The sequence below is a fragment of the Scardinius erythrophthalmus genome (genome assembly GCF_964197995.2).
Source record: "Scardinius erythrophthalmus genome assembly, chromosome: 19".
NCBI lineage: Eukaryota > Metazoa > Chordata > Actinopteri > Cypriniformes > Leuciscidae > Scardinius > Scardinius erythrophthalmus.
This window is the reverse complement of record NC_138239.1, coordinates 20,439,997-20,462,414: the sequence shown is the minus strand read 5'-3', so window position 1 is coordinate 20,462,414 and position 22,418 is coordinate 20,439,997. Positions and strand designations below refer to the sequence as shown.

General features: G+C 35.7%; 1 protein-coding gene across 1 annotated transcript in view; it reads right to left on the bottom strand.

The window, feature by feature from the left end:
* The window catches only part of sorcs3b (sortilin related VPS10 domain containing receptor 3b), a gene marked incomplete at its 5' end in the record, with an annotated part of 59,290 nt that extends 43,846 nt beyond the window's left edge, over positions 1–15,444 (bottom strand). Inside the window, one exon of the mRNA XM_081347820.1 lies at positions 14,878–15,444. Coding sequence (XP_081203946.1) covers positions 14,878–15,444 — 567 coding nt within the window. The remainder of the gene's footprint in view (positions 1–14,877) is intronic.
* Between the last annotated feature and the right edge of the window lie 6,974 nt (positions 15,445–22,418).

Here is a 22,418-nt window from a genome sequence, read left to right as displayed (position 1 = left end):
GCAATTATATAGTATCATGAGTTTAGTCTCGTGATATGTATTGAATCGTGACATGAGGGTACCGTTACACCTCTAGTATGAATATCTAAAAGTGTACTGTATAGATTCATATTGCACAAAAGACATTAGATGTACATAGTAAAAAAAAAAAACATGAACAACATGATCTAGTTCATTGTTTTGAATTGAAAATCAACCACATTTAGCCTTTAAGTTGCCTGGAAGGTTATGAAGTCCACATTTTTAAACATTAAACACTAATAAACCTTTCATCTGGGGCCCAGTATTTTAAAATGTTTGAGTGAAAATACATGTGTGATTAAATATTCAATTATAATAGAATAATTCAGTTTCATGTTTCAGTAGTATTCATTAAGATCTGAAATCCGTTCTGTTTATGTAATTTTCATTTAGCCAAAATAACATGTAGCCAGTGGACTGAATAACAATGATGCTTAATTGGTCATAATAGTCTTTTTAATCACAAGTAAATCGGTACAGAATCTGCGCCTGCAGAATTCCACAGAAACATTTGCAGATTTTTTGCAGAATTAAAACATACACACATCGCATGCTCATTCATTAAAGACTGGCTAATTTGATGATTCTTTCAGAAACCAGTAAAAGAACAATACTTTATGGTCAATTGAACATATTTTGCCATATTTTAATCATCTCATTAGAGATCTGACAACTGCATGTTTCCCCGCAAATAAGTACAGAAATACATATTTGACCCATTAACCACAATATTCTTATTATTTTACGGCAAAAACAACTGCACAACAAGCAGTAAAAGTGTTTCCCCATTGATTACAGTTTTCCAAGTGAGCACCCTACTAACATTATTCTGTTTTATTTATGTTGTTGTGGACCATGACATTTTGAAGAAGACTCAAGGCTATGCTCAAAGAGGACCAGAAGCCTTTTAAAATCCACTCGTGGGAAATCATGATACACTTGTAAACTTCAGCTTTTAAGCTGTAACTTTTAAAAAATGAAATAATACATAGATTGGGACAGGTTGACATTTTAAATCAATTTGTTGACTGAAAGTCTTACTTTCTCCATCTTTCTTTTGTAGCCATAGAATGTGTTTTTCTTGTTTAGAATAAGGCCTATGAGGTTTTCTAGTTTCCTGTAGCCACTGAACATAAAAACGCCAGACTATGACAACACTCTTGGTCTAACTACATGAACTGGGGGGGGGGGTTTGGCTGCATCAAAATACCAAAAAGTTGGCTTCAGTACAATACCAGCCTCTAGCAACTCAACAAAATCAACATCTTAAGCATCGCATTAACAGCCTCAGGCAACCAGTGAAATGAAACTAAGCTCTTACTGTCAAATATATTCAAGTCAGTATTTTGTGAGATTCAGTGTCAAAAATTAATAAATAATCTCATAGTTTCACCCAAAAATTAAGTGTTAGTTTAAACACTAATCCCCCCACAGTATTTTCAGCCCTTGTCCCACATTTTCATCAGTCTATTGATTTTTAATTATCATATTAAGAAAACGTGCATGTGTTCTTTTGCCTTTTTAAGAAAAAAAATTTTTATTCTTTTTGCCGCGCAGTTTTTCACCTATATTTAACAGCGCTTCATCAGAAGTACAAATACAACAGCCGTTTTTAAATCCTATCCAATGGTTGAAAATGCCTGCTGCCTTTGGGCTCAGTGATGTTGAGTTTAAATGACATGTAATATAAAGACATGTAATGTTACATTGTGATGTAATGGTGTTTTCTGGAAGGGACTAAAGAACAAAGAACTTGTATCAACTGAAAGGCAGAATACAAATGTTTTTATTAGGTTAGATAGACATAATAATTTCAGGTTATGTTTTAGTATTGGTAACATGTCCCACATTGTCCCACACAAACTTATAATCGTCCCACATTTGGTTTGTTTGATGGTGGTACCCTAGATCCATGTCTTTTGTAAACAGAGTCGTAATCTACTTGCCTTCATTTTTCTATTTCTAAACTACAAAATGAAACAGCTATAATGTCAGATTTGAAACACAAATGCGTTATAAAAAAAACACATTTAATGAATCAAGTAACAATGGCTGAAATGCCAAACTATGCTAAAGAGCAGACCATTGTTGACTGAGCCAGGTAACGAAATGTGCTAAATGACTTTTTTAGTGCCAGTATAACAATCAACCCTATTGGAGAGTAAAACAGACTATAGAGGTTCATGATTCACCAGCAGGTTTTTTGAGGCAAAAAAATGTTTTTAAATAACCTAGCAATACCACCTGCATAACCGTGAGCAAACAGCGGCAATCTGGGATTGCACACACAACAAATCAAGTAAACATGAAGACCCATTTTAAGTGGTAATTTTGATGAAGCCCATAATTAAAACCGTTTCCGAAACCCTAAACAACAAAATCACATTAACACGGCTAGATGATTAAAAAGTCTATATGTTCTGAGTCAGTTTTCGGTCAGAGACTGTTTTCAAACACTCAGATGAAATCAATTAAAATGGTAAAATGAAATGGAACTACCTGCTCATTGTTCCAATACTGAACATTCTACAAAACCCATAGAAAACACTGAATTCTCCATTGCAATACTTTTTCTCGGCAGAGCAAAGAGGCACTTTCATTGCCATTCTGCTCTCAAAGGAGTCATGCAGCACATTGTGACTTTTGTTTCTCTCTGGTGGACTTCACAGCTCATATCTCAGTATTTTTGGCACTAATTTGTTTCTGTGTACTGTAATACACCCGCGGAGTTAGTGCCAAACTGAAATTTATGCTCACAATTTAAATAAAAAACAAAGGACGGAGGAATCTTTATTCTCTCATAAATCCAGTGATCATGAACAGACTGGGGTATAATATATCAGTTTAGCTCTAGTGGAATTGAAACAATCAGTTTCAATGTGTTCTTGGAGTGTGCTGAATATCAATCCAACATTCCTTACTTTTTCATTTTACCCTCTCTTTTCATTCCCTTTCATGGTGTTTCTTCCTCAATTTGTCTTCTATTGCTCTCTGAGTATCGTGTTTAGAAGCTGCCATATGAATCAATAAACCTCAAGACATTAAAATATGTTGCAAAATGGAGGGAAGGGATGGAATGAAAAAGTAGAATTGATTTTTTAAATGGTTTATTTTAATAAAAGACAGCTGTATTATTGTATGCTTCATATATCTGGATATAGTATAACAATAAAAAAGGTGGGGATGTTGAATGGAAGTATCATAAATTCAGCGGGAGTAATCGAATCTTAGTGCATGTTTGTGTTTGTGTCCAGTGGTTTATTTGGGGCTGTAGGGTCTCATACCCTAATGATAACCCATCAAGGTAAATGAAAGACTCTCTGTATTTTGTGTTTGCGACTATGTCAGAGTTCTCACAGGATCATTAGAACTGCAGACACTCGTAGCATGAAATTGAGTTTATGGGGATAATATACACAATAGATGAATTTCAAGAATGAGTTTGCGCTTTGGGGAGAGACGCATTTTCTCATCAGTCAAATAAGCGAAAGATGTGTGCTCTCACACACATACACACCTAGAAAAGGAGAATACTTATTCATATTTATGTTTTATTAATGCTCACTGCTTTGCCTTTGGAAAAACCACAAATCATTGCATAGCTCGATTCTGCCTCGCTGGAAATTTCAATCATTTTCACACACTTCTGGATCTTTTTTTGTGTTTATTCAACAGAAGGCCTGGGGGCCACACAGGACCATAATAAAACTCTGTACATTATCCTGTTCCTTAAACTTAATCCTCAAGTACACATCTGCATATGAATATACATGAATATAAATGACCTTCATAGATATCCCTCAGAGATGATCCTCACTTAGAGCGCAAGCAGGTGCACATTTCCGCACACATTCATACACAACACACATACACACGTTGTGCACAAAGTTTCTGCTGAGGGCAGCAGCCTTCATAACGCTGGCAACAGCTGGGAGGTTTATCTTACTGCATGATATAAAAAGAAACCTTCATGTAAGCATACACATAAACACACACACACACGCATATATAAATCTTTATGTGTAACCAAACTTAGAAATTTTGAGCATATGTTCAGTTATACGGCTTTATATTGTATTCTTGTACTTGTACTTTTTGTTTTGTTTATTTTTGAGTGTTTCTACAGCTTAGAGAACTGGGCAAGTGTTTTGGTTGCAAAACTCCTTGAATCTTAAGTCATGTTCCATGCTCCATTTTTCAGACGAATTACTGGCACATGAGCTTCTGCCAACATACATACACATGCATAACCATAAAGCTAGTACTAGGGGTACTGTGTTTTGCTATGATAGTGTATTCACAGATGTCCTCTTAAAACTCATTTTTGAGAAAGGTATCACGTGAAATAAACATCCATATCTTAATTAAATTCAGAGCCGTTTCACTGTCAACAAACAACATACAGTGAGTTGAATTTCAATAAACATTAATACTAATGACAATGGTATTCCATATGCACGGACTGCACGCATGCATACTTTATGAAAAAAAGTACATAATGTCACAGGAAACCCATTATAGAAAACACATTAAACTGCCAGTAAGAACAAGTAAAATAGCTAAATAAATGCTTTATGAAAATATCACTCTAACATCAACTAGCTGTCAAAAAAAAAAACTATTACAAACACAAAGCTGAAAGGTTTACCAAATGTGTGATTTACTAACGAAACTAAAGCGAGATAAATATAGTTTACCCAAGAAAGCTTAAGTAAACATATGAAAATACATCAATAATTCTCTAAATGTACTAACTTTAGACTAATGTGCAATGTTTCTAAACTAAAGCACGTGACAGGACTCACAGGACAGCTTGTATGACTGAACAGGAATGTGTTTATTTCTTATACATTTAACCACCCATATGAGCATTTTGATTATTGATGTACATACTGACACAGACTTAAAATTAAATTTCTTTGTGGGGCATTTCTAACGAAACACAGTGGACTAATATTGAACCCAGAGATCTGGACTGGAGTTATTGGTTTGTCAAGACTAAATAAGAATTAAAATGTTTCAAAACTACGTGCCTATACTTCGTTCTTGGTGCATTTACTTTTTTTTCTGCTATGGACAGATAGCTTTGTTTGGAAGCCATATGGCCATATGTCGAGGCGCATGTCATTACCTGCCGCAATGTGTATGATGTCCAAAACAGTTATTAAATAAATGCATATAGGGTGGATCGGCACTGATTAGCCTAATTTTTACAACAACAGAGTGAGGTCTTCACAACTGTACAATTTAACTTAACATACAGTTCAGTGCATACCTTTATCTAACCTCACATATAGATTATAGGTGGTCACTCCCTTTCTGCCCAATTGAACAACATTGAAACAATGAAACAACCCTTTCTGCCAACAACTGAATATTTCTTTTGACAACAACTGTGACATGCGACTGATTACAACAGACATTAATGTAGACTTGTTCTCCTCAGTTAAAAAAGTTTATATGGCAATCATACAGCATTGGACTTTAATTTGGAACAGTAAAAATATACAATTAATCATGCTGTTTTTAAAACAATGTATTGTTAAAACACTTACATGTATAAGTGCTTAAACAAGAATGCAGGTTTTACACTCCAGTGGAATGACCTTATTAGACTTTCATTGTAAGAGCATTACAATGCGTAAATAAATGCAATTTAGTTTAACAGAGAGACAAGTCAAAATTATTTTCTTAAAACAATCCAATTTTAGCCCTTTAGTCTTCAAACTAATGCCTTCAGTGACCATTTGATGTATAGGGGGTGTATCTGCATGTAAAAGAAAAAAGCAGTTAATAGAATCTGCATTTAAAGAAGTAAGCCTTTTCTCCTTCACAAAATCAATGTGCTTTTGAGTGTTTCTTTGTTCACAAGAATAGGACTGTCTGTCCTGTGAGACCATGTCACCTCAAAGATAATAAAACCACTGAAGAACCCTATGAGATACAGATCTCAACTATTCACCCATGCAGAGAAGGCCAATGCTAACCCTACACACAATTGTCTTTAATGTCTTTAATGTCTAAAAAAAAAAAACATGTAAAATGTAAACATTTCTAATGAAAAAAAAAAGAAACACTAAACCAAACTGATGCATGAGCCAAGATAATCAAATTATACTGATATTAAACTGGTGTTAGTTGTTCAGTAACACTTTACAATAAGTTCCATTTGTTAAAATTAGTTAACTACATTAATTAACATGAACTAACATTGAAAAATGATTCTAAAGCATTCATTAACCTTAGTTAATGTTAATTACTAAAATTAAAAGTTGTATATTTTACCATTAATTAATGGACCTGAGGTGACATGAACTATATGAACAGCTGTATTTTTATTAACTTTAACAAGGGATAATAAATGCTGTAACAAATTAATTTCTCATTGTTAATGCATTAAAAAACGGTTAACTAATGGGACCTTACTGTAGAGTGTTACCAGTTCTTCTATATTAAATAAAAAAATGTATTCTAAAAATACAAATCTATAGTAATAGATTTAGCCTAAATTACATTTGAAATGACTTTTGAATACAGGGTAAAAAAGGAAACCACTTTAACTGGCTACTTAATATTTAAGCAATGCTTTTCATATTTAAGGCGTACAATAGCTGAATTATAGACTGATATTGTAATGCTCCTAATTTAATCAAGTGAAATTATTTATTTTAAGGAAAATCAAAGTAAACTGCACCCCCTAATGGTTTTGTACTAGTGTAGAGTTACTTGTGTAACAGAGCCTACATGTAATATTTATCTATAGAGCATTTTAGTTTGTTTAAACAACAACAAAAATTACAGAATAAGGCTGACAATTTCCTCTATAATGAATGCTTGCAGCACATCATCTGAACAATGAGCAAAAACAAATGTTAAGAAAAAAAGGGAGAAAAGTATTAATATTTTGCATTCTAATAAAAAGTCAGTTGTTAAAAGGATAAACAATGAGCTGTTTAGCTCCCTGAAAAACATGCTGTGAGATTATTGGCCCATATAAAGTGATAAATATTAATGGCTCCTCTCCACAAAATGTTAAACAGAGGTGTTAGTCATTTTTAAAAGGATGTAGCCTTTTAGAGGAGATTTATTTTTCAGACCTGACACAGAGCATTAGCACAAGCTGTCACTGGGGTTAAAGGGCTAGAAATATGACTGAAAGTTTTGCCACTGAGGTAAAAATAGATTGAACTGAGCTGCCATCTGAACAAAGTCAAAACAAAGAGAATGAGTAAAAAAAAGTTGCATCATTAGCATTAAAGACACCGAAGGGTTTTACTTTGACTTGAACGTATCTCTGCTCCCTCTGAACACCGTTTCTGTGATGTCACTTCCTTTCTGTGGCAGAATTGGGTTATAATAGCCTGCTCTCTAAATTTTCTCTGACCTCTATGTTTTGCTTTTTTTTTTTTTTGATCTGACTTCCTTTGTTTCTTTGGCTTCCTTTGCTCCTCTCTATGTCTTTCACAGCCGTTCTCCAGAGTCTGGATACCCACTCGACCTCCGCTGCCTCTGCCTTTAATTAAAAAGACAGAGAGACAAGCTGACTCTCTACAGACCAATAATTAGACACACACACACGGACACACACAGGTCTCAAAGACATTCACAGGCATACACACATCAGTGCCAAACACATATACACACACAGAATCACACACACTCTCTCTAAAGACCAATGACAAATGCTCTCATCTCTCATCTCCAGGTCACTTCTGACACTTGCTCTCTACATCCCTGGAAAGTGTACAATGACCACAATTAATCTGCATGCTCATTAATATTCAGTACTGAGACAAAGCCTGGATGGCTCATAATGAATAAATCCGTCACTGCGAATCCCATTGGAAGGAAAAACAGGTCACTGGTCTGCATACATTTGAATGTGAAGGGTACATGGGCGCTTTCACGTATCTTATTATTATTGAGCACATTTTATTATTGAGATATACAGTAGCCCCAAAAATGTATTTGGACACTTAATCAACTATGTGTCGAAAACGCTTCTATATAATAGCGTTTATTTTAAAGAAATATAGTTTAAAAATTTTAAGCAAAACTTTTCACAAAAATAAGCTTGTTACATTTTAAATCAATAAAGATATAATTCAGAAAGAAGACCAAACTGCCTTCATACATCCACTAAAGTTGACCCAAATTGAAACTCAGGGGCAAAATAAAATATAGCCTAGTTTATAAAATATATTGCATTCTTTTTTCGTTAACTATTTACATTAGCTAAATATTCTTATTTTTACTGTTACTTTAATGCATATTTAGTTATTTTGATTAGATAATCATAAAGCGCACTAAATGAAAGTCAAAGCAAGCAAGAAAATTTGAGTATATGGGAATGTGCCCTGTCAGCACATACAACTTCATCTGGGAAAAAGAAAGCATAAATCTTACATGTAGTACATAAATTTCAATCACTCTTTATAGTCTAATATTATTAGTATTGTATAATTATTAATATAGATAGAATGTTATAAAAAAAAACACACCACATGAGCATGATTTACCATTGAGTTACTCATGTTCACTTTGACAAATGAAAACAAAGAGAAGGGAGGTTATTTGAAGTCATTTAAGCTGTTTGTGCTTCATTTTCTTATCCATATATAATGTAAAATTTTCTAGTTATACTGTTTTTTTTTGGATTCTTTTGAGATTTGGGTTTATTGTGATTTTTGGTTGTAACTGCACCTGAGTTTTCATACATTTTGCACTTTTGTAGGCTCTATGCATGTCATGGCATGTCACGGGTATAAAGGGCTATAGAAAGACCAAGGACATATTTAGCACATTCAATATACAGATTTTATCTTCTTATAAATCAGAAATATGATGTTCTTCCCACCTCTGAAAATCCATTTTTGGTCAACCTCGACTTTAAAGGGGTGGTTGAATATGATTTCACTTTTCTAACTTTAGTTAGTGTGTAATGTTGCTGTTTGAGCATAAACAACATCTGCAAAGTTACAAAGCTCAAAGTTCAAAGAAAATGATGATATTTTCTTTAAAAAAAATTGCTTTTAAGGACTACAACAAACAGCTGGTAGGGACTACACGATATTCTTCCCTGGTTAGTGACATCACGAACCCCCCGGGAACGTGATTTATAGATTATCAAGACAGAATATGCTAATCAATGACTAGAAGATAACTAAGCTACATAAATTCATCAACTAACCATTGAGAAATGTTGTCTACATGTTGTCACTTCTTTTTGAGTCTCTCTATCTTTCTGACTCCGGTTTGAACATAAAAGGCTAAACGTTTTTGAAATTTTCAGTGCATGTCTGTGTGAAGTAAAAGGACACAAGCTCTTGAAGCTCCGCCCTCTGTGCTGGGAGCAGCAGCTCGTTTGCATTTAAAGGAACAGACACAAAAACGGTGCGTTTTTGCTCACCCTCAAAAATAGCAAACTTTAACATGCTATATAAAAAATATATGTGGGCTATTTTGAGCTAAAACTTCACATACACACTCTGGGGTGTATTGAACATTAAAGATTAATTTTACATCTTGTGAAAAGGGCATTATACCACCCCTTTAAAGAAGCAGCATTTACAGATAAATGACTGAATTGGCAAAGTGTTGTACTGCAGTCCCCTTTACAGAAGTGACAGTCAGAAATTTGAACTTGACTGAACTTACCATCACCACCACATTTGTGAGTTTCAGCAAATATTTGAGTGATGGAGTTTTGCAAATGTGTGCATATAGCAGGATAACCTGAAAAGAAGATCAAGAGTATCACACGTCTAATTATTTAGGTTTAAGGATGACTTTAAGGAACCATAATATTAAAAGATTGTCAAGCTTTACAACAATATTTTTTACAATGACAAAAGGAAGAATTTTAAATTGTAGATATTTATAATCCTTGGCTTCAGAAATGTTAAGAGTTGGGCTGGTTTTTTTTTTCACTTTCCCTTGAATTTGTCCATAAATCTCTGTGCTGAGCAAATGACAAATTATTTTAGCTTCAAATTTATATTGGTACTGGATATTCGTATACTTTGGAATGGCTGTGTCTCATAAATCATAGGATTTTAAAATGATTAGTAAGTGACACAATACATGAATCTGTAAAACATGGAGTTTAACAAAACTATATTCGCATTGCTCTGGTAGATTCTAATAATGATTATGAGATTTCAGGGTTTGAGAGAATAAATCCTGAGATTATGCAACCAGCTCTGCACATTAGGTGACAAATTAATGTGCAGATTCACTTGATCATGATTCAGGTAAATGGATATGACTTGCTGTCTGGAAACAGTTGGACAGAAGCTGTAAAATCCCCACCTGGACTAGTAAGTTTTGGGAAGTTATGGCGGTGGCTAATATAAAACATATAGGTAGGCTAACTCTACCTTAGATTGCATGAGCATTCATTCAAGAACTTCATTTTAGTATTAAAGCATACTGTAGTTTGTTGAAACTTCTATCATTTTTCATCATCTTTGAACAAATGAAAGAAAAGGGAATACTGGAACAAAAACATTTTTAATATACAGTTCAAAGGTTTGGGAACAGAAAGATGAATAATTTTGTTCAGCAAGGATACATTAAATTGATCAAAATGGATAATAAAGATTTTTATTATGTTACAAAATATATATATATATATATTATATAAATGCTGTTCTTATGAACTTTCTATTCCATCCTGAAAAACAGCACAATGGTTTTCAACATCGATAATAATAAATGTTTCTTGAGCACCAAATCCGCATATTAGAATGATTTCTGAAGGATCATGTGACAGAATGTCAGAATAAAGTATTCGGTCAGAATATATTATTTTAAAATTATATAAAGGTTTAACAATATTGTATAATATTGTTTTACTGTATTCTTGGTCAAATAAATGCAGCCTTTGTGCACCAATGTTCTACACATTTTTATAAACTATTGAAAAAAAAAAGTACTTTTTTGAATAAACTTTTTTGAAGTGCCAGCAGTGACTTGCCGCAAAACTAAAACACTGACTTCCTCTCAAACCGCCCTAATATTGAAAAGTCCTTTAAAACTAACCAGGCTTGATGTGTCCCCGAGTCAGAGTGTGTACTGCTACAAGCTCAGCCACTCTGCTGCCCTGAGATAGATAGGACACAAAGACACACAGGTCTAGAACACACACACACACACTTTGGCTGTCACTCCAGAGTGAAATTGTTGGAGGATGTGTAGACATTTGGATGGACAGCCAAACTCAAGGACATCCCTCATGCTCTCCGCAGGCCATGTGTACTCGCATGAACACATGCGCACACACCCTTGCAAAATTTCACATGAACGCATGCACAAGCCCACACTTGGACATAGTTGACTGCTATCTTCCTGTAGGGCATCAACAGAGCATCAACATGAAACTCGAGCGCTACAGACAGGCTAACAAAATAAACCCTGTGCAACCTATGATTGTACAGCCATAATCTGCGATTCTCTCACAGCAGGCCGGAAAGTTTTTTTTAAACACTAAAATCACTGCTTGATCGCAATCAAACTCCCATGGAGAGACTTCCCCTGGAGATGTGCTTCCTTAGCCACATTTGCATAAGATCCGTTTTGTCTAGACAACGAAATACACAAACCCCACCTTTACAATGATTTCTTGCTCTGCGGGGGCTCCTCTCAGAGAAAATGTCAGCGTGGACTTTGGAGGGCAAACTATGGATCAGGACCCAAGGGCAGGCGTTGCAGGGGCAGCAAAATTATTCTCTTGCATTTCCATCATCTTTATGGATTTTCATTGATTGTTTTTACAATTGAGAAAGCGGCCAAACAGCCTCTCAGTTGCCGTGAATCAAAAGTGAAAGCTTTCAGCTTTCAGTGACATTAGGCCTAAGAGAGTATGCTTTCAGCAGAACACACAGTTTCTTGCACACACACACACACACACACACACACACACACACACACACTCCTCTTCAGGAAAACTGCTGAACGATGTGGATCAATTTGGTCGCTAAAGCCACTAACATCAAAATAAAGCAAATCCTTGCATGCAAACGTTACTCTATTTGAAAGGCGTAAAACACGAGCCAAGTAAGTTGCCAAATGAGTACCATCATAAAAAGCAGACTGTATCTGCGAATGGCAGTATCCCTAATCTGTGTTCACTATGTGCCCTACTCACCAAGTAGGGGATATCTGTTGAAGTTCACTTCACTTCACAAAATTCATTCATTTGGTTCACCCTGCAAAATCATCACAGATAGATGAAATTTGAGTTTTGCATATTAGAGGAGTTTGAGCAATGATAAAATAATTTATATCTGTAAATAAATACAACAGAAATGACCATACTTACATTTAATATACTAGCGCATATAATACATCTATTTATTTAAATACAAATATATTAATTTTTAATATCTGAAAGCGTTAGACTAAGTGATAAATGTATGTTGCATTGTTATGAAATTAAATGTAATTTGGTTATGTTAAAATTGAAGAATCTGTTCATCATATAAAGCGATCATATTTCTTCACAAGGCTTGGATTAGACCGCTTCTGTTTCATGATGCTTTTATTATCTTTTTAAGTTTCCGTCACCTGGACTTTTAATGGAGGGAAACCTTCGAAGATTAACCAAAGTCTTATGGGTTTGGAACAGCATGAGGGTGAGTAAATGTTGACAATTTTCATTTTTGTGTGAACTATCACTTTAAGATTGCAGAATTAAGGCAGGCTGGGCTGTAACAGTAAAAAGTGTCATTATTATTATTGCCCAATGCATCCTTGTGTGCAAATAGAACTGTGTGTGTGTGTGTGTGTGTGTGTCAGGGATTGAGTGAGGTCCAACAGAGGTGTGAAAGGCCAGACATTAGCTTTATCACTTGTGTGGTAATAAGACAGAGTGTCTACAGGAAGCAAAAGGAAAGGCTTCACATTTGATGAAAACTGGCATGACAGAGGGCTTCATTTGTTGCTTGCCGCTGAGAGGCTACCGGTGTCATCTCTTCTCATGCTAACATCATTTCCTAAACGGATCTTTTCAAACTACCATATGGGCCTCATTTTTCATTTAACGTCATGATTGTGTATGATGTTTTTTAACGTATTATTGAGTGCGTTATCCTTTAAACAATTTGGTGGTTCATTATGGATGGCAGTGTCAAATGTGCCAAATCAATACAACAAATGTCTCTGTGCAATGCATAAATGTGTGTATGTCAGGGTGAGATAGTGACACACAGGAAGAAAGAGTTTGTGTGGATGCTATCTTTTCTCTGACGTTCAGTTTGCATCTGTGGCTTCGCAAAAACATCACTCATGCGGTTTGGTAAAAGATACACCGATGGCATCAGCAGAAGGCAGAAACGCACACACACACATACATAAATTCTGCAGGTATTACCCTGCCAATCTAAAAAGTATGCTGACAGAGTCAGTCATTTATATTTCAGATGAGGCACAGAAATTGTGAAGGAAAAGGAATGAGTTCAGGTTACCAAAGATATAAAAAAAAGGCGTCACTCAAACCACAGCAGCATATGGAGAAATACAAGCAGAGGACCCAGGGTGCTAGAGCAGATGCAGCAAATAGATTATTGATGAAAGAAATTGATTGTTAAAAAAGTAAAGTGTAGCAGGCAAATAAATGACAGTCATATTAAAGTAATATTAATTCATTCTTCTGAATTGTACACTGTGTTCATTTAAACTGCATTTCTGGCAGGTTCATCTGAAACATCTGCATCCCAGAACAGATGCCCTAATGAAGAATGGGATGATCTGGCAAATCAGACTAAAGCTGTGTCCGAAATCCTGTACTTTTTCAGTATGCAGTGGATCAGATAAAGAAAAAACTGCATCTTTATACTTCTTCCACCATGTTGACATTGTCTTTTGACCTATGATTTAACAACACCCGCTTTAAGTGTTAAATATGAACAATTTATCCACAAGAAACAACTTTCTTATCTACAGCACTTGGCTCACAATTCTGAGACAGTTTATTGTAATATTTCTACTTCTCTCAGCTCCTGTGGACTTATGGGACAGAAAAGTGTCCACTAGCTGCACACTTCAGTATCTAAGCAGATGCAGTAGGTCATCCGGGTATTGCTTGCCTAGAGTTTCATAAATACTACACATTCTGGCATTCTACTCTTTTTGCACAGTGTGTAGTAAGGAAGTAAACATATAAGTACGGTTAATCGGGTGTAGGGCATGTTTGGAGAGACTAAAAACAAGAATTATTGTATTGTTTATCACATGAAATCATAAGGCACAGTAACAACACGCAGTAAAAAATCTTCAGTGCAATCTTTCCATGCAAAACTTCAAATCTGCCATTTAAATAAAAGAGTTTCAGAGAAAGTATAATGACAAGCAAAATGAGGCTATTATGATCATTCATCAAAATAATAGAAAAATATATGGACGGGTGTTAAATGAGAACCAGTGGCTTCCAATAATCAATATAATTATTTATGGAAAATAGACATTCATTAAAGAAATTAATGCTAAGGGGAGACAGATTGACTGTTTGATTGATTTCATTCATGGATTAATTCGTGGTCTGTCAAATGCACGCGTATTTGCACGGACTCTTTGGATGATACGGCTTGGTTGCAGTCTCTGTCCGTAAACACACAAGAGAGGGTTTTCTTTATCTTTTTTTCTTAATTTTTTTTTTTTTTACAACAAAGAAAGAACGGTGTTGAAAGAAATGGTGACGCGTGCACGGTTTTGCAGCTGCCACGCACCAGTCGTGTGCGTGAACTACAGTCCATCACAATAAAACAACAGATAAAATGACCCAGTTGCTCAGTTTTAACTTTACAAGTATAATTATGGCTCTCTAAAATGTGATGCATGGATAAAGTTTAAACTCACGCTGCTGTTGTGTCCGGACCACAGCACCATGGCCTGGTTATGAACAGAATCTCCAGACAACGCAAAGGTGGACGTAATCAGGTGTGGTTCATTCTGCCTCGGACTCTTCCCGGAACCGTCAACTCCTCCGGTACGCCTGAACTCGAACCGAGAACCGGCCGCGCTGTCAGACGGAAACAGACTGCGCTTTTCCCTCCTGTTTACTTTGATTTCCTCAGGAAACCTTGTTGGATAAACTTTTCCGTCTTTTTCCTCAGCTGGGCTCGTCCGTTCCGCTTGGGATACGTGCAAGTTCTCCGGTGTCTCTCTCCAGGACACAGAAGGAGACTTTATGTGCGCTTCAGGGTAAAGTTGAGCTCCATCAATTCCCCACTTCCAGTTTTTATCAGTGCTGCCGTCCGGTACACTTCCAAAATCACGGCTGACAAAAGCTGTTGTCTGCACTTGTGCCTCATTTCGGCGTATTGGAGCTAAGCACGAGGTGCAAGTGATATCTGCGCGCGCTGGGAGCGGCACGAGAGCGCAGAGAAAAAACAGCGTCCAGTACGTCCAGCTACACTCCGTCATCTTAATCGTCCTCACTCTCATTTTCACCTTTTACACCCTACCAAGTCCACGTAAGTTCCCTCAAAATCCCAACAAAAACACCTAAGATAACTTTTCGCCACGGTAGTGACGTTGAGGGGATACCTGTATAACGGTGAACGTCTCTGATGTGCGAGTTCGGTCGGATGTGAGCTGGGTGTAGTTACCGGAGGGGTGGAGCTGCTGAGTGACACGCGCTCACTCACTCGCTCCGGCTTGGACCGAGCTCGGGAGCAGAGTGTGTGACAGGTGCGCGCGCGGGGTATAACGATGGCCCCGAGGGTATCCGCGAGCAGAGACATCTGGAGCAGTCGAGACGGCATCTTTTCATATTAATATGTAAGCAGGAAAACAGATAACCTCGTCTGCTGTCACATCACCGAGAGGCAGATTTTAAATACAGAAACAGCGAAATGAAAACCACTGATAAGTCTTCATTTTAAAGTAGAAGTCAAATTGATTTACTGTGAAACTGATCGCTCTTAAAGAAACTTTTGTTATTATTTACTCACCCTCATGTCCTTCTGTGAAACATATCTTGTGAAGAATCTGTATATGCACCTCTTTTCCATACAGTGGCAGTTTATTGTAACCACATCGGTCAAGCTCCAAAAATGAACAGAAAATGCCACAAAAGTTGTCTATATTAGGCTATACTTTTATATATGATGAAAATTAAGATTATTTCCTTCTACTGCAGTTATCTAATTTCACTGTTCTGAATATTCAAAGTGGAGACTCAAGAGTTACTTTTTCAACACACAAGCAATGGTATTTGGCTTAAATGATGTAAAAAATAAGGTGAATTTAAATGTAAAAAATGTTAAATGAGATTTCAGAGCTTCGGTGGAGCTAATAATTTTTAACAGCTTACATTTGGTTCTTCGCAGTTTTAAAAGACTTGGGGTGTGTTTCAAACAACTCACAGTCAACATTCACATTCAAAAATGTCCACAATGCACCAAAAATAAACATTGTACTATTTTATTTAGTTTGCTTAATATGTTCACTTAGAAATGTTGTCAGGTTTTCTTCAGTCTTCAGACAGAAATGTAGAACAATTATAAAGTAATTAATAATAATGTTATAAAGTATATTCATGATAAATGAAACTTGATACCATATCTGCCCTGGTGTGTAGCACAGCAATATTGTTCATAAACACCAGTAATGTTTTAATGTGTGATATTGTGTTGCAGGAAATTGAGTAATCAGTGTCCCAATTTTAAGTTTATCAAGGTGCTTACTGGTGCCCAAATTAATGTTTACCATAGACCGATTGACAACATAAGGATTTACTGTAGAATGAATCACATCAGAATGTATAAGTCATGTGGATTTTTATTTTATTTTAGTTTTTTGTAGCCATTATAAAAACTGTCATTGTAAGGAAAATATTATTCAAAAATTATTTTTGTGTGTTTCATTGAATAAATAACACCACATGTTTGTATAGAAGCCAGTTTCTGCCTATAGAAATTAACATATTAAATTGTGATAAAGTTTAAAATAAGAAATTAAGTCGCAGATATACTGTAAGAGAGAGATACATTTAACGTGTACATTGAGATATATGTGGCTTTCAAACACTATAAGAAAAAAAAATCCTGCAAAAAAAAAAAAAAACAAAAAAAAAACAGAAAAGGTACTGGTCATTTTCTGCCAGGACATAATCTGTTAAGTTTACAGACATTAACTTTAACCCTAAAACACAATGCAGTACGTAATTCAAAATAAGGGTAAAATACCTGCACAAATCAATATGGAAAATTCTTATACTGTAACACAGTACATTGCGCCCTACTGGGACTTTTCTCATGTGTATGTTTGAAATGACATCAGAGTGAGCATTGCATTCATGATTCATTTAAAACCTGTCGATAGCATGATTACAGAGAGAAACAGACATTAAGGGAGAGAGAGAGAGAGAGAGAGAGAGAGAGAGAGAGAGAGAGAGAGAGAGAGAGAGAGAGAGAGAGAGAGAGAGGAGGGGGGGGCAAAATATGTCTTTCCTCTGTGTTGCGTGTGTTTGAAGCAGGAGGTAAGGAAAGCTCTTTATGCAGTTTAGTTAAAATATGCAGACACACACACACACACACACACACACACACACACATATATATATATTGCACAAACATGCATGTTCAGCCTAACATGAGGAAAGTCAGAAATATCTGGTCTATTTTCTTTTTACCATGATTAAGACGGTCTGGACATCACAGAAAACCCAGAGGATTTGCGTAAGCTCCATGGCTTTATTTTCCAGCCCTCTCAGCTGAACTCTGACCCTGCTAACAGCTAGAAAGATTTATTGAACTGTATTGCAGTTCACTGTCTTAACTCATCAACTTACCTACCTGTTCTGTCGACCTGATTTAACTTATTAGCACATTCAAGGTGAATTTTATATATATTGAAAGTTATATAACTTTTGGGAAATAGCATATTTTTTCCAATATGGTTACCACCCCGTTTCACAATCTGGCTTTGTACCTCTTAGCACAGAAAATCCTCTGTCTAAAACAGAACATTTTAAATGTGCTAAAGGTGTGTGTCATTTTGCATGAATAATTGCAGCATCAGCGTTTTTAATGTGATTCCTTCCACTTGTTGTCTTCATAAATCATTTGTTTGTGTTTTTTTAAGCGAGCTTTTTCCTGGCGGAATGCCCAGTGTATTCGCAATGTGAAGGTGACTGACGGGAATGTTTTGCATGTATTGGATAATTGGCATTTCACTAATCACTTATTGCTGTGTCAATGCTTTGTCAGATTTTCAAGGGAAATAAATCAGTAACCTCTTCTTCTGTGACATTTTTACTTTAGGGCAGCCTCTGTCAGGATTATGATTCCAGATTTCCAGCCTTGAATACTCCACTCGTTCGCCAGCAGCAATTTTTTTTTAAATCATATGCGACTCATAGCTCTTAGTCCTCTCACATCCTCAGTATATCACACTTCTGTCACACTCAAACACAAACAGACACAGTATTCTCTACAGTTTACCATATACTGCTGCAAAAATCGCTTAGTGTCACATTCTTCAGATTGACGTATGTTCGTGTACATTCAAACGCATGTGTATGCAAGGACTAGCAACCTCCAGGCAGTGTCCCATTTGCAGTGTTCTCAGTCCATGCAGGAGCTTGTTAGCTCTGACACTCCGTATGAGATCTGACAGACACTGAAATGGTCTCCTCCTGCACAGAGACACACACACACACACAGAGACAGATACACACACACGCACACACACACTTATGCAGACATGTGAAACCCAGGTGAAAAAGACGTAGTATTAAATGTTTTCATTGTAGTATGTTTATAATACATTTGTATTCCCAACATGCTTATTTGAAGTGCATTAAAATTATATTGAATTGCATTTTAATAGAAGTACATTGCTAATAAATATATGCTTAGTTACACTTTTACTGTAAGAAATATGCTAAACACAAGCATACTTATAGTATACTTTTTAGAAATATATTACTTGTAATAAATATATGCTTAGTTACACTTTTAAGAAATATGCTAAACACAAGCATACTTTTAATATATTTCTAAAAAGTACACTACAAGTACTTTGGTAATAAATATATGCTAAGTTTCATTTTTAAGAAATATGCTAAACACAAGCATAATTTTAGTGAAGTTTTAGTATCTCTGATTCATATATGGATTAGGTGATGTTTTTTGCGATCAACTTTTTGAAACGTGAACAGATTTGGTGAATAGTTCATCGGAGGGATATAAATCTCTCGGGTTACATTAAAATATGTCCGTTTTTCTTTCGAAGATGAACGAAAGTCGTAAATGGTTTGGAAATACTGAAGGGTGAATCATGACAGAATTTAGAGTTGTTTGTTTGTTTGGGGTTTTTTTTTGGGGGGGGGGGGGGCTATATCATAGAAAACGTAGTGTTGTTTTTATATTTACCCAGCTTCTTTACCCAGTTTGCATGGCGTGTGACATTTGGAACCTCATTATATTGTGATTATAAGATTTGTATTACATTAACGTTACTTGTCTGTGCCAGTCGTATTTTTGACACAAAGTGTAACAGCACGTCTTTTTCAGTGCAGCAACATTCAATTTGACCAACCCAGAAAATTGCATTGTGATGCTTATTCATTTATTGATGTAATAGTCATAGTGTACTTGTAACACAGGTATAACTGGAAATAGCATTTTACTGATCTTTGTCATAATGTATTTTGTTCAAGAGATTATATATGCTGCTGTACTTTTTGTAATGTACTCAACAAGTTAGTATATTAAAGTTTTCTTGATTTCAAAGTCTTTGTATGTCTTAAAGGAGAACTCCGGTCAATTTTAACATTGAGCTCATTTATTTGTAAATTTGGAGTGCTGTCAATACAGAGAACAACGACAAAAAATCGGTGTTGCCTACACCATGTTATCCTCTTTATAAAATTTGCACCCTGTTGACTTCAATGGGGCAAGTACTTAACCTGCTTTTAGCCTCTTAACATCCTTGATGTGTCATTACAAGTGCACAGCTAATGTGAGTGATTCCTTCAGAGTGATCACGGGTGAATCTGACTGCAGTAGATGTGAAAGATATTAATAAAAATGATGTTATTTCAGCCAGCGCACATACCTGTATTTACATCCTGTTTTCGGTCAAAGTCCATAGTAATCGATTGTCGAGTTCACACGCATAGGTTTAGTTACCTATGATCACGCGCGTGAACTCGACAATCGATTACTATGGACTTTATATTTAATTATTTTTGCACCTATATCATTTTGAATACTGAATAAAACAGCTTTATTATAAACTATTAGTGTAATGCTACATTTTTAATGAGCTGAAATGCTATTTAAATGTTCTTGAAGTACATTAAATGTATTATATCTGTAGTTATATGAAAGTATATTTTGAATGAACTGCAGGAATACACTTAAATGCACTAAATGTACTTGAAGTGGTTCAATTTTAGCACAATTTAATATATTAAAATATAGTGCAAAATTGATATTAAGCATATCTTTAAATAAACTTAATATACTTGAAATTGTTTCAAAATAACACATTTAATAAGCACTATAGTACAATTTAAATTAAGTATGTCTAAAAAAGCACAATTTAAATATATTTCCTTTTCACCTGGGAAGAGAGTGCTGCAGAGCTTTTATCACTGCAGTTGCCATTGTGTGTAGTGGAAAACACACACACACACACACACACACACACACACACACACACACACACACACACACACACACACACACACACACACACAAACACACAAGCACTTTCATTGGTCCTGGATGGGCTTCTCAGTTGCACAGACAACAAAGACAGAGAGACCAGAAACTGACATAATGAAGCAGCTACACTTACACTGGTTGGATATATTTATCTTTTTCTTTTTTTTCTTTTTTTTAAAGGAAAAGGAAAGGAAAGGGAGAGAAGAGCAATGAAATTCCTGACTGTCCTTAAACTGAATCATCCATATTAGATTAATTGCTTTTACGAGGACAATGTACTTTTTGTTCATTACGGCTCATTATCTGTGCAGTGTTTTTTTCTCTTTATTATGGCTCTCCTCTTTATCTGTGTAATGTTCACAATCAGAACAAATCTCCGGATTTCAAAGACAATTCAAAGAGTCTCAAACTGTTGACGTGATGAATTTTTAAAATGCAGAGCCTGGATTTTGTTGGTAAACACATGGGCAAGAGTCTCCAACAAGGTCAGAAAAGGTCCTCCGTGATCAACAAAAGCCTTTGTTGTTGCAGAACGGAAAATAGCGTGTCAGAGGCAACATTATAGACTGAGCTTAAGAGCATTTTTTCTCAAGTGAAAGTCTGAAGCTTAAAGTGTTAGTTCACCCACCTGTCATTATTTACTCACTCTCATGTCACTCCAGCTGTATGACTTTTTTCTTCTGTGGTACACAAAAGGAGTTTTGACACAGGTTTATGCATTTTTTTTCATATAATACAAATGAATGGAGATGGATGCTGTCAAGCTTGTGTGCTATTACAGTTCTTCAGAAGCCATATGATATTTGACGAACAGACATAAATTTACTGCATTATTTGCTGGAAATCTTCCACCCTGATGTTTTATAAATGGAGTTTACATGTCAGTTTGATGTCAATAATGCTCACATGTCTTGTAACCAGTTGTGATGTATCAAGGTTTAATATGCTGAGAGATTTTTCTGTGAATTATTTAAATAATTAATCAAAAAGGCATTCATAAAGCTGTAGAAGATGAGTCAGCTTGAACATGCTCCCTGACATCTTGCTTTTTTCTATTCCACAGAAGAACTGTCAAATTCACTCAAACTGATTTGGAATGACACAAGGGGGAGTAAATGAAGACACAATTTCCATTTTTGCCAAACTATCCCTTTAAAGTGTTAGTAGTTCACCCAAAAATGAAAATTATCCCATAATTTACTCACCCTCAATCCAGGTATTTATGACTTTCTTCTCTGAGACAAAAACAAACGGAGTTATATTAAAAAGTATCCTGGCTCTTCTAAGCTTTATAATGGGAGTGAATAGTAACTGAGATTTTAAAGCCCTAAAAAGCTCATCTATCCATTATAAAAGTAATCCATACGGCTCCGGGGGGGTTAATAAAGGCTTTCTTATAACTTTATAAACTGTAATCACTAGCTTCCGGTAACGTACGTCCATGCGTTCACGAGAGAGTTGAGTCCTGGCGTAGGATGTAGGAGTAGCGTGAGCTTATGTGAGAGTAGACGCCTCTTGCGGTTAAAGCAAATAGGGCACAAGGGGTGAGATCCTCCGACGTTTCTCTTTAAAAAATCTCATTTTAGACTTCTAATTCGTGACCAGGGTTTTGTTTTGCTCCTCTGCACTTACAATTTTGTCAATAAGTCATATGTCAGGTCAGAGGTCACTCTTTTGCAGAAACTAGACTTGCGTACAGAAGCCAGTGATTCTAGTTTA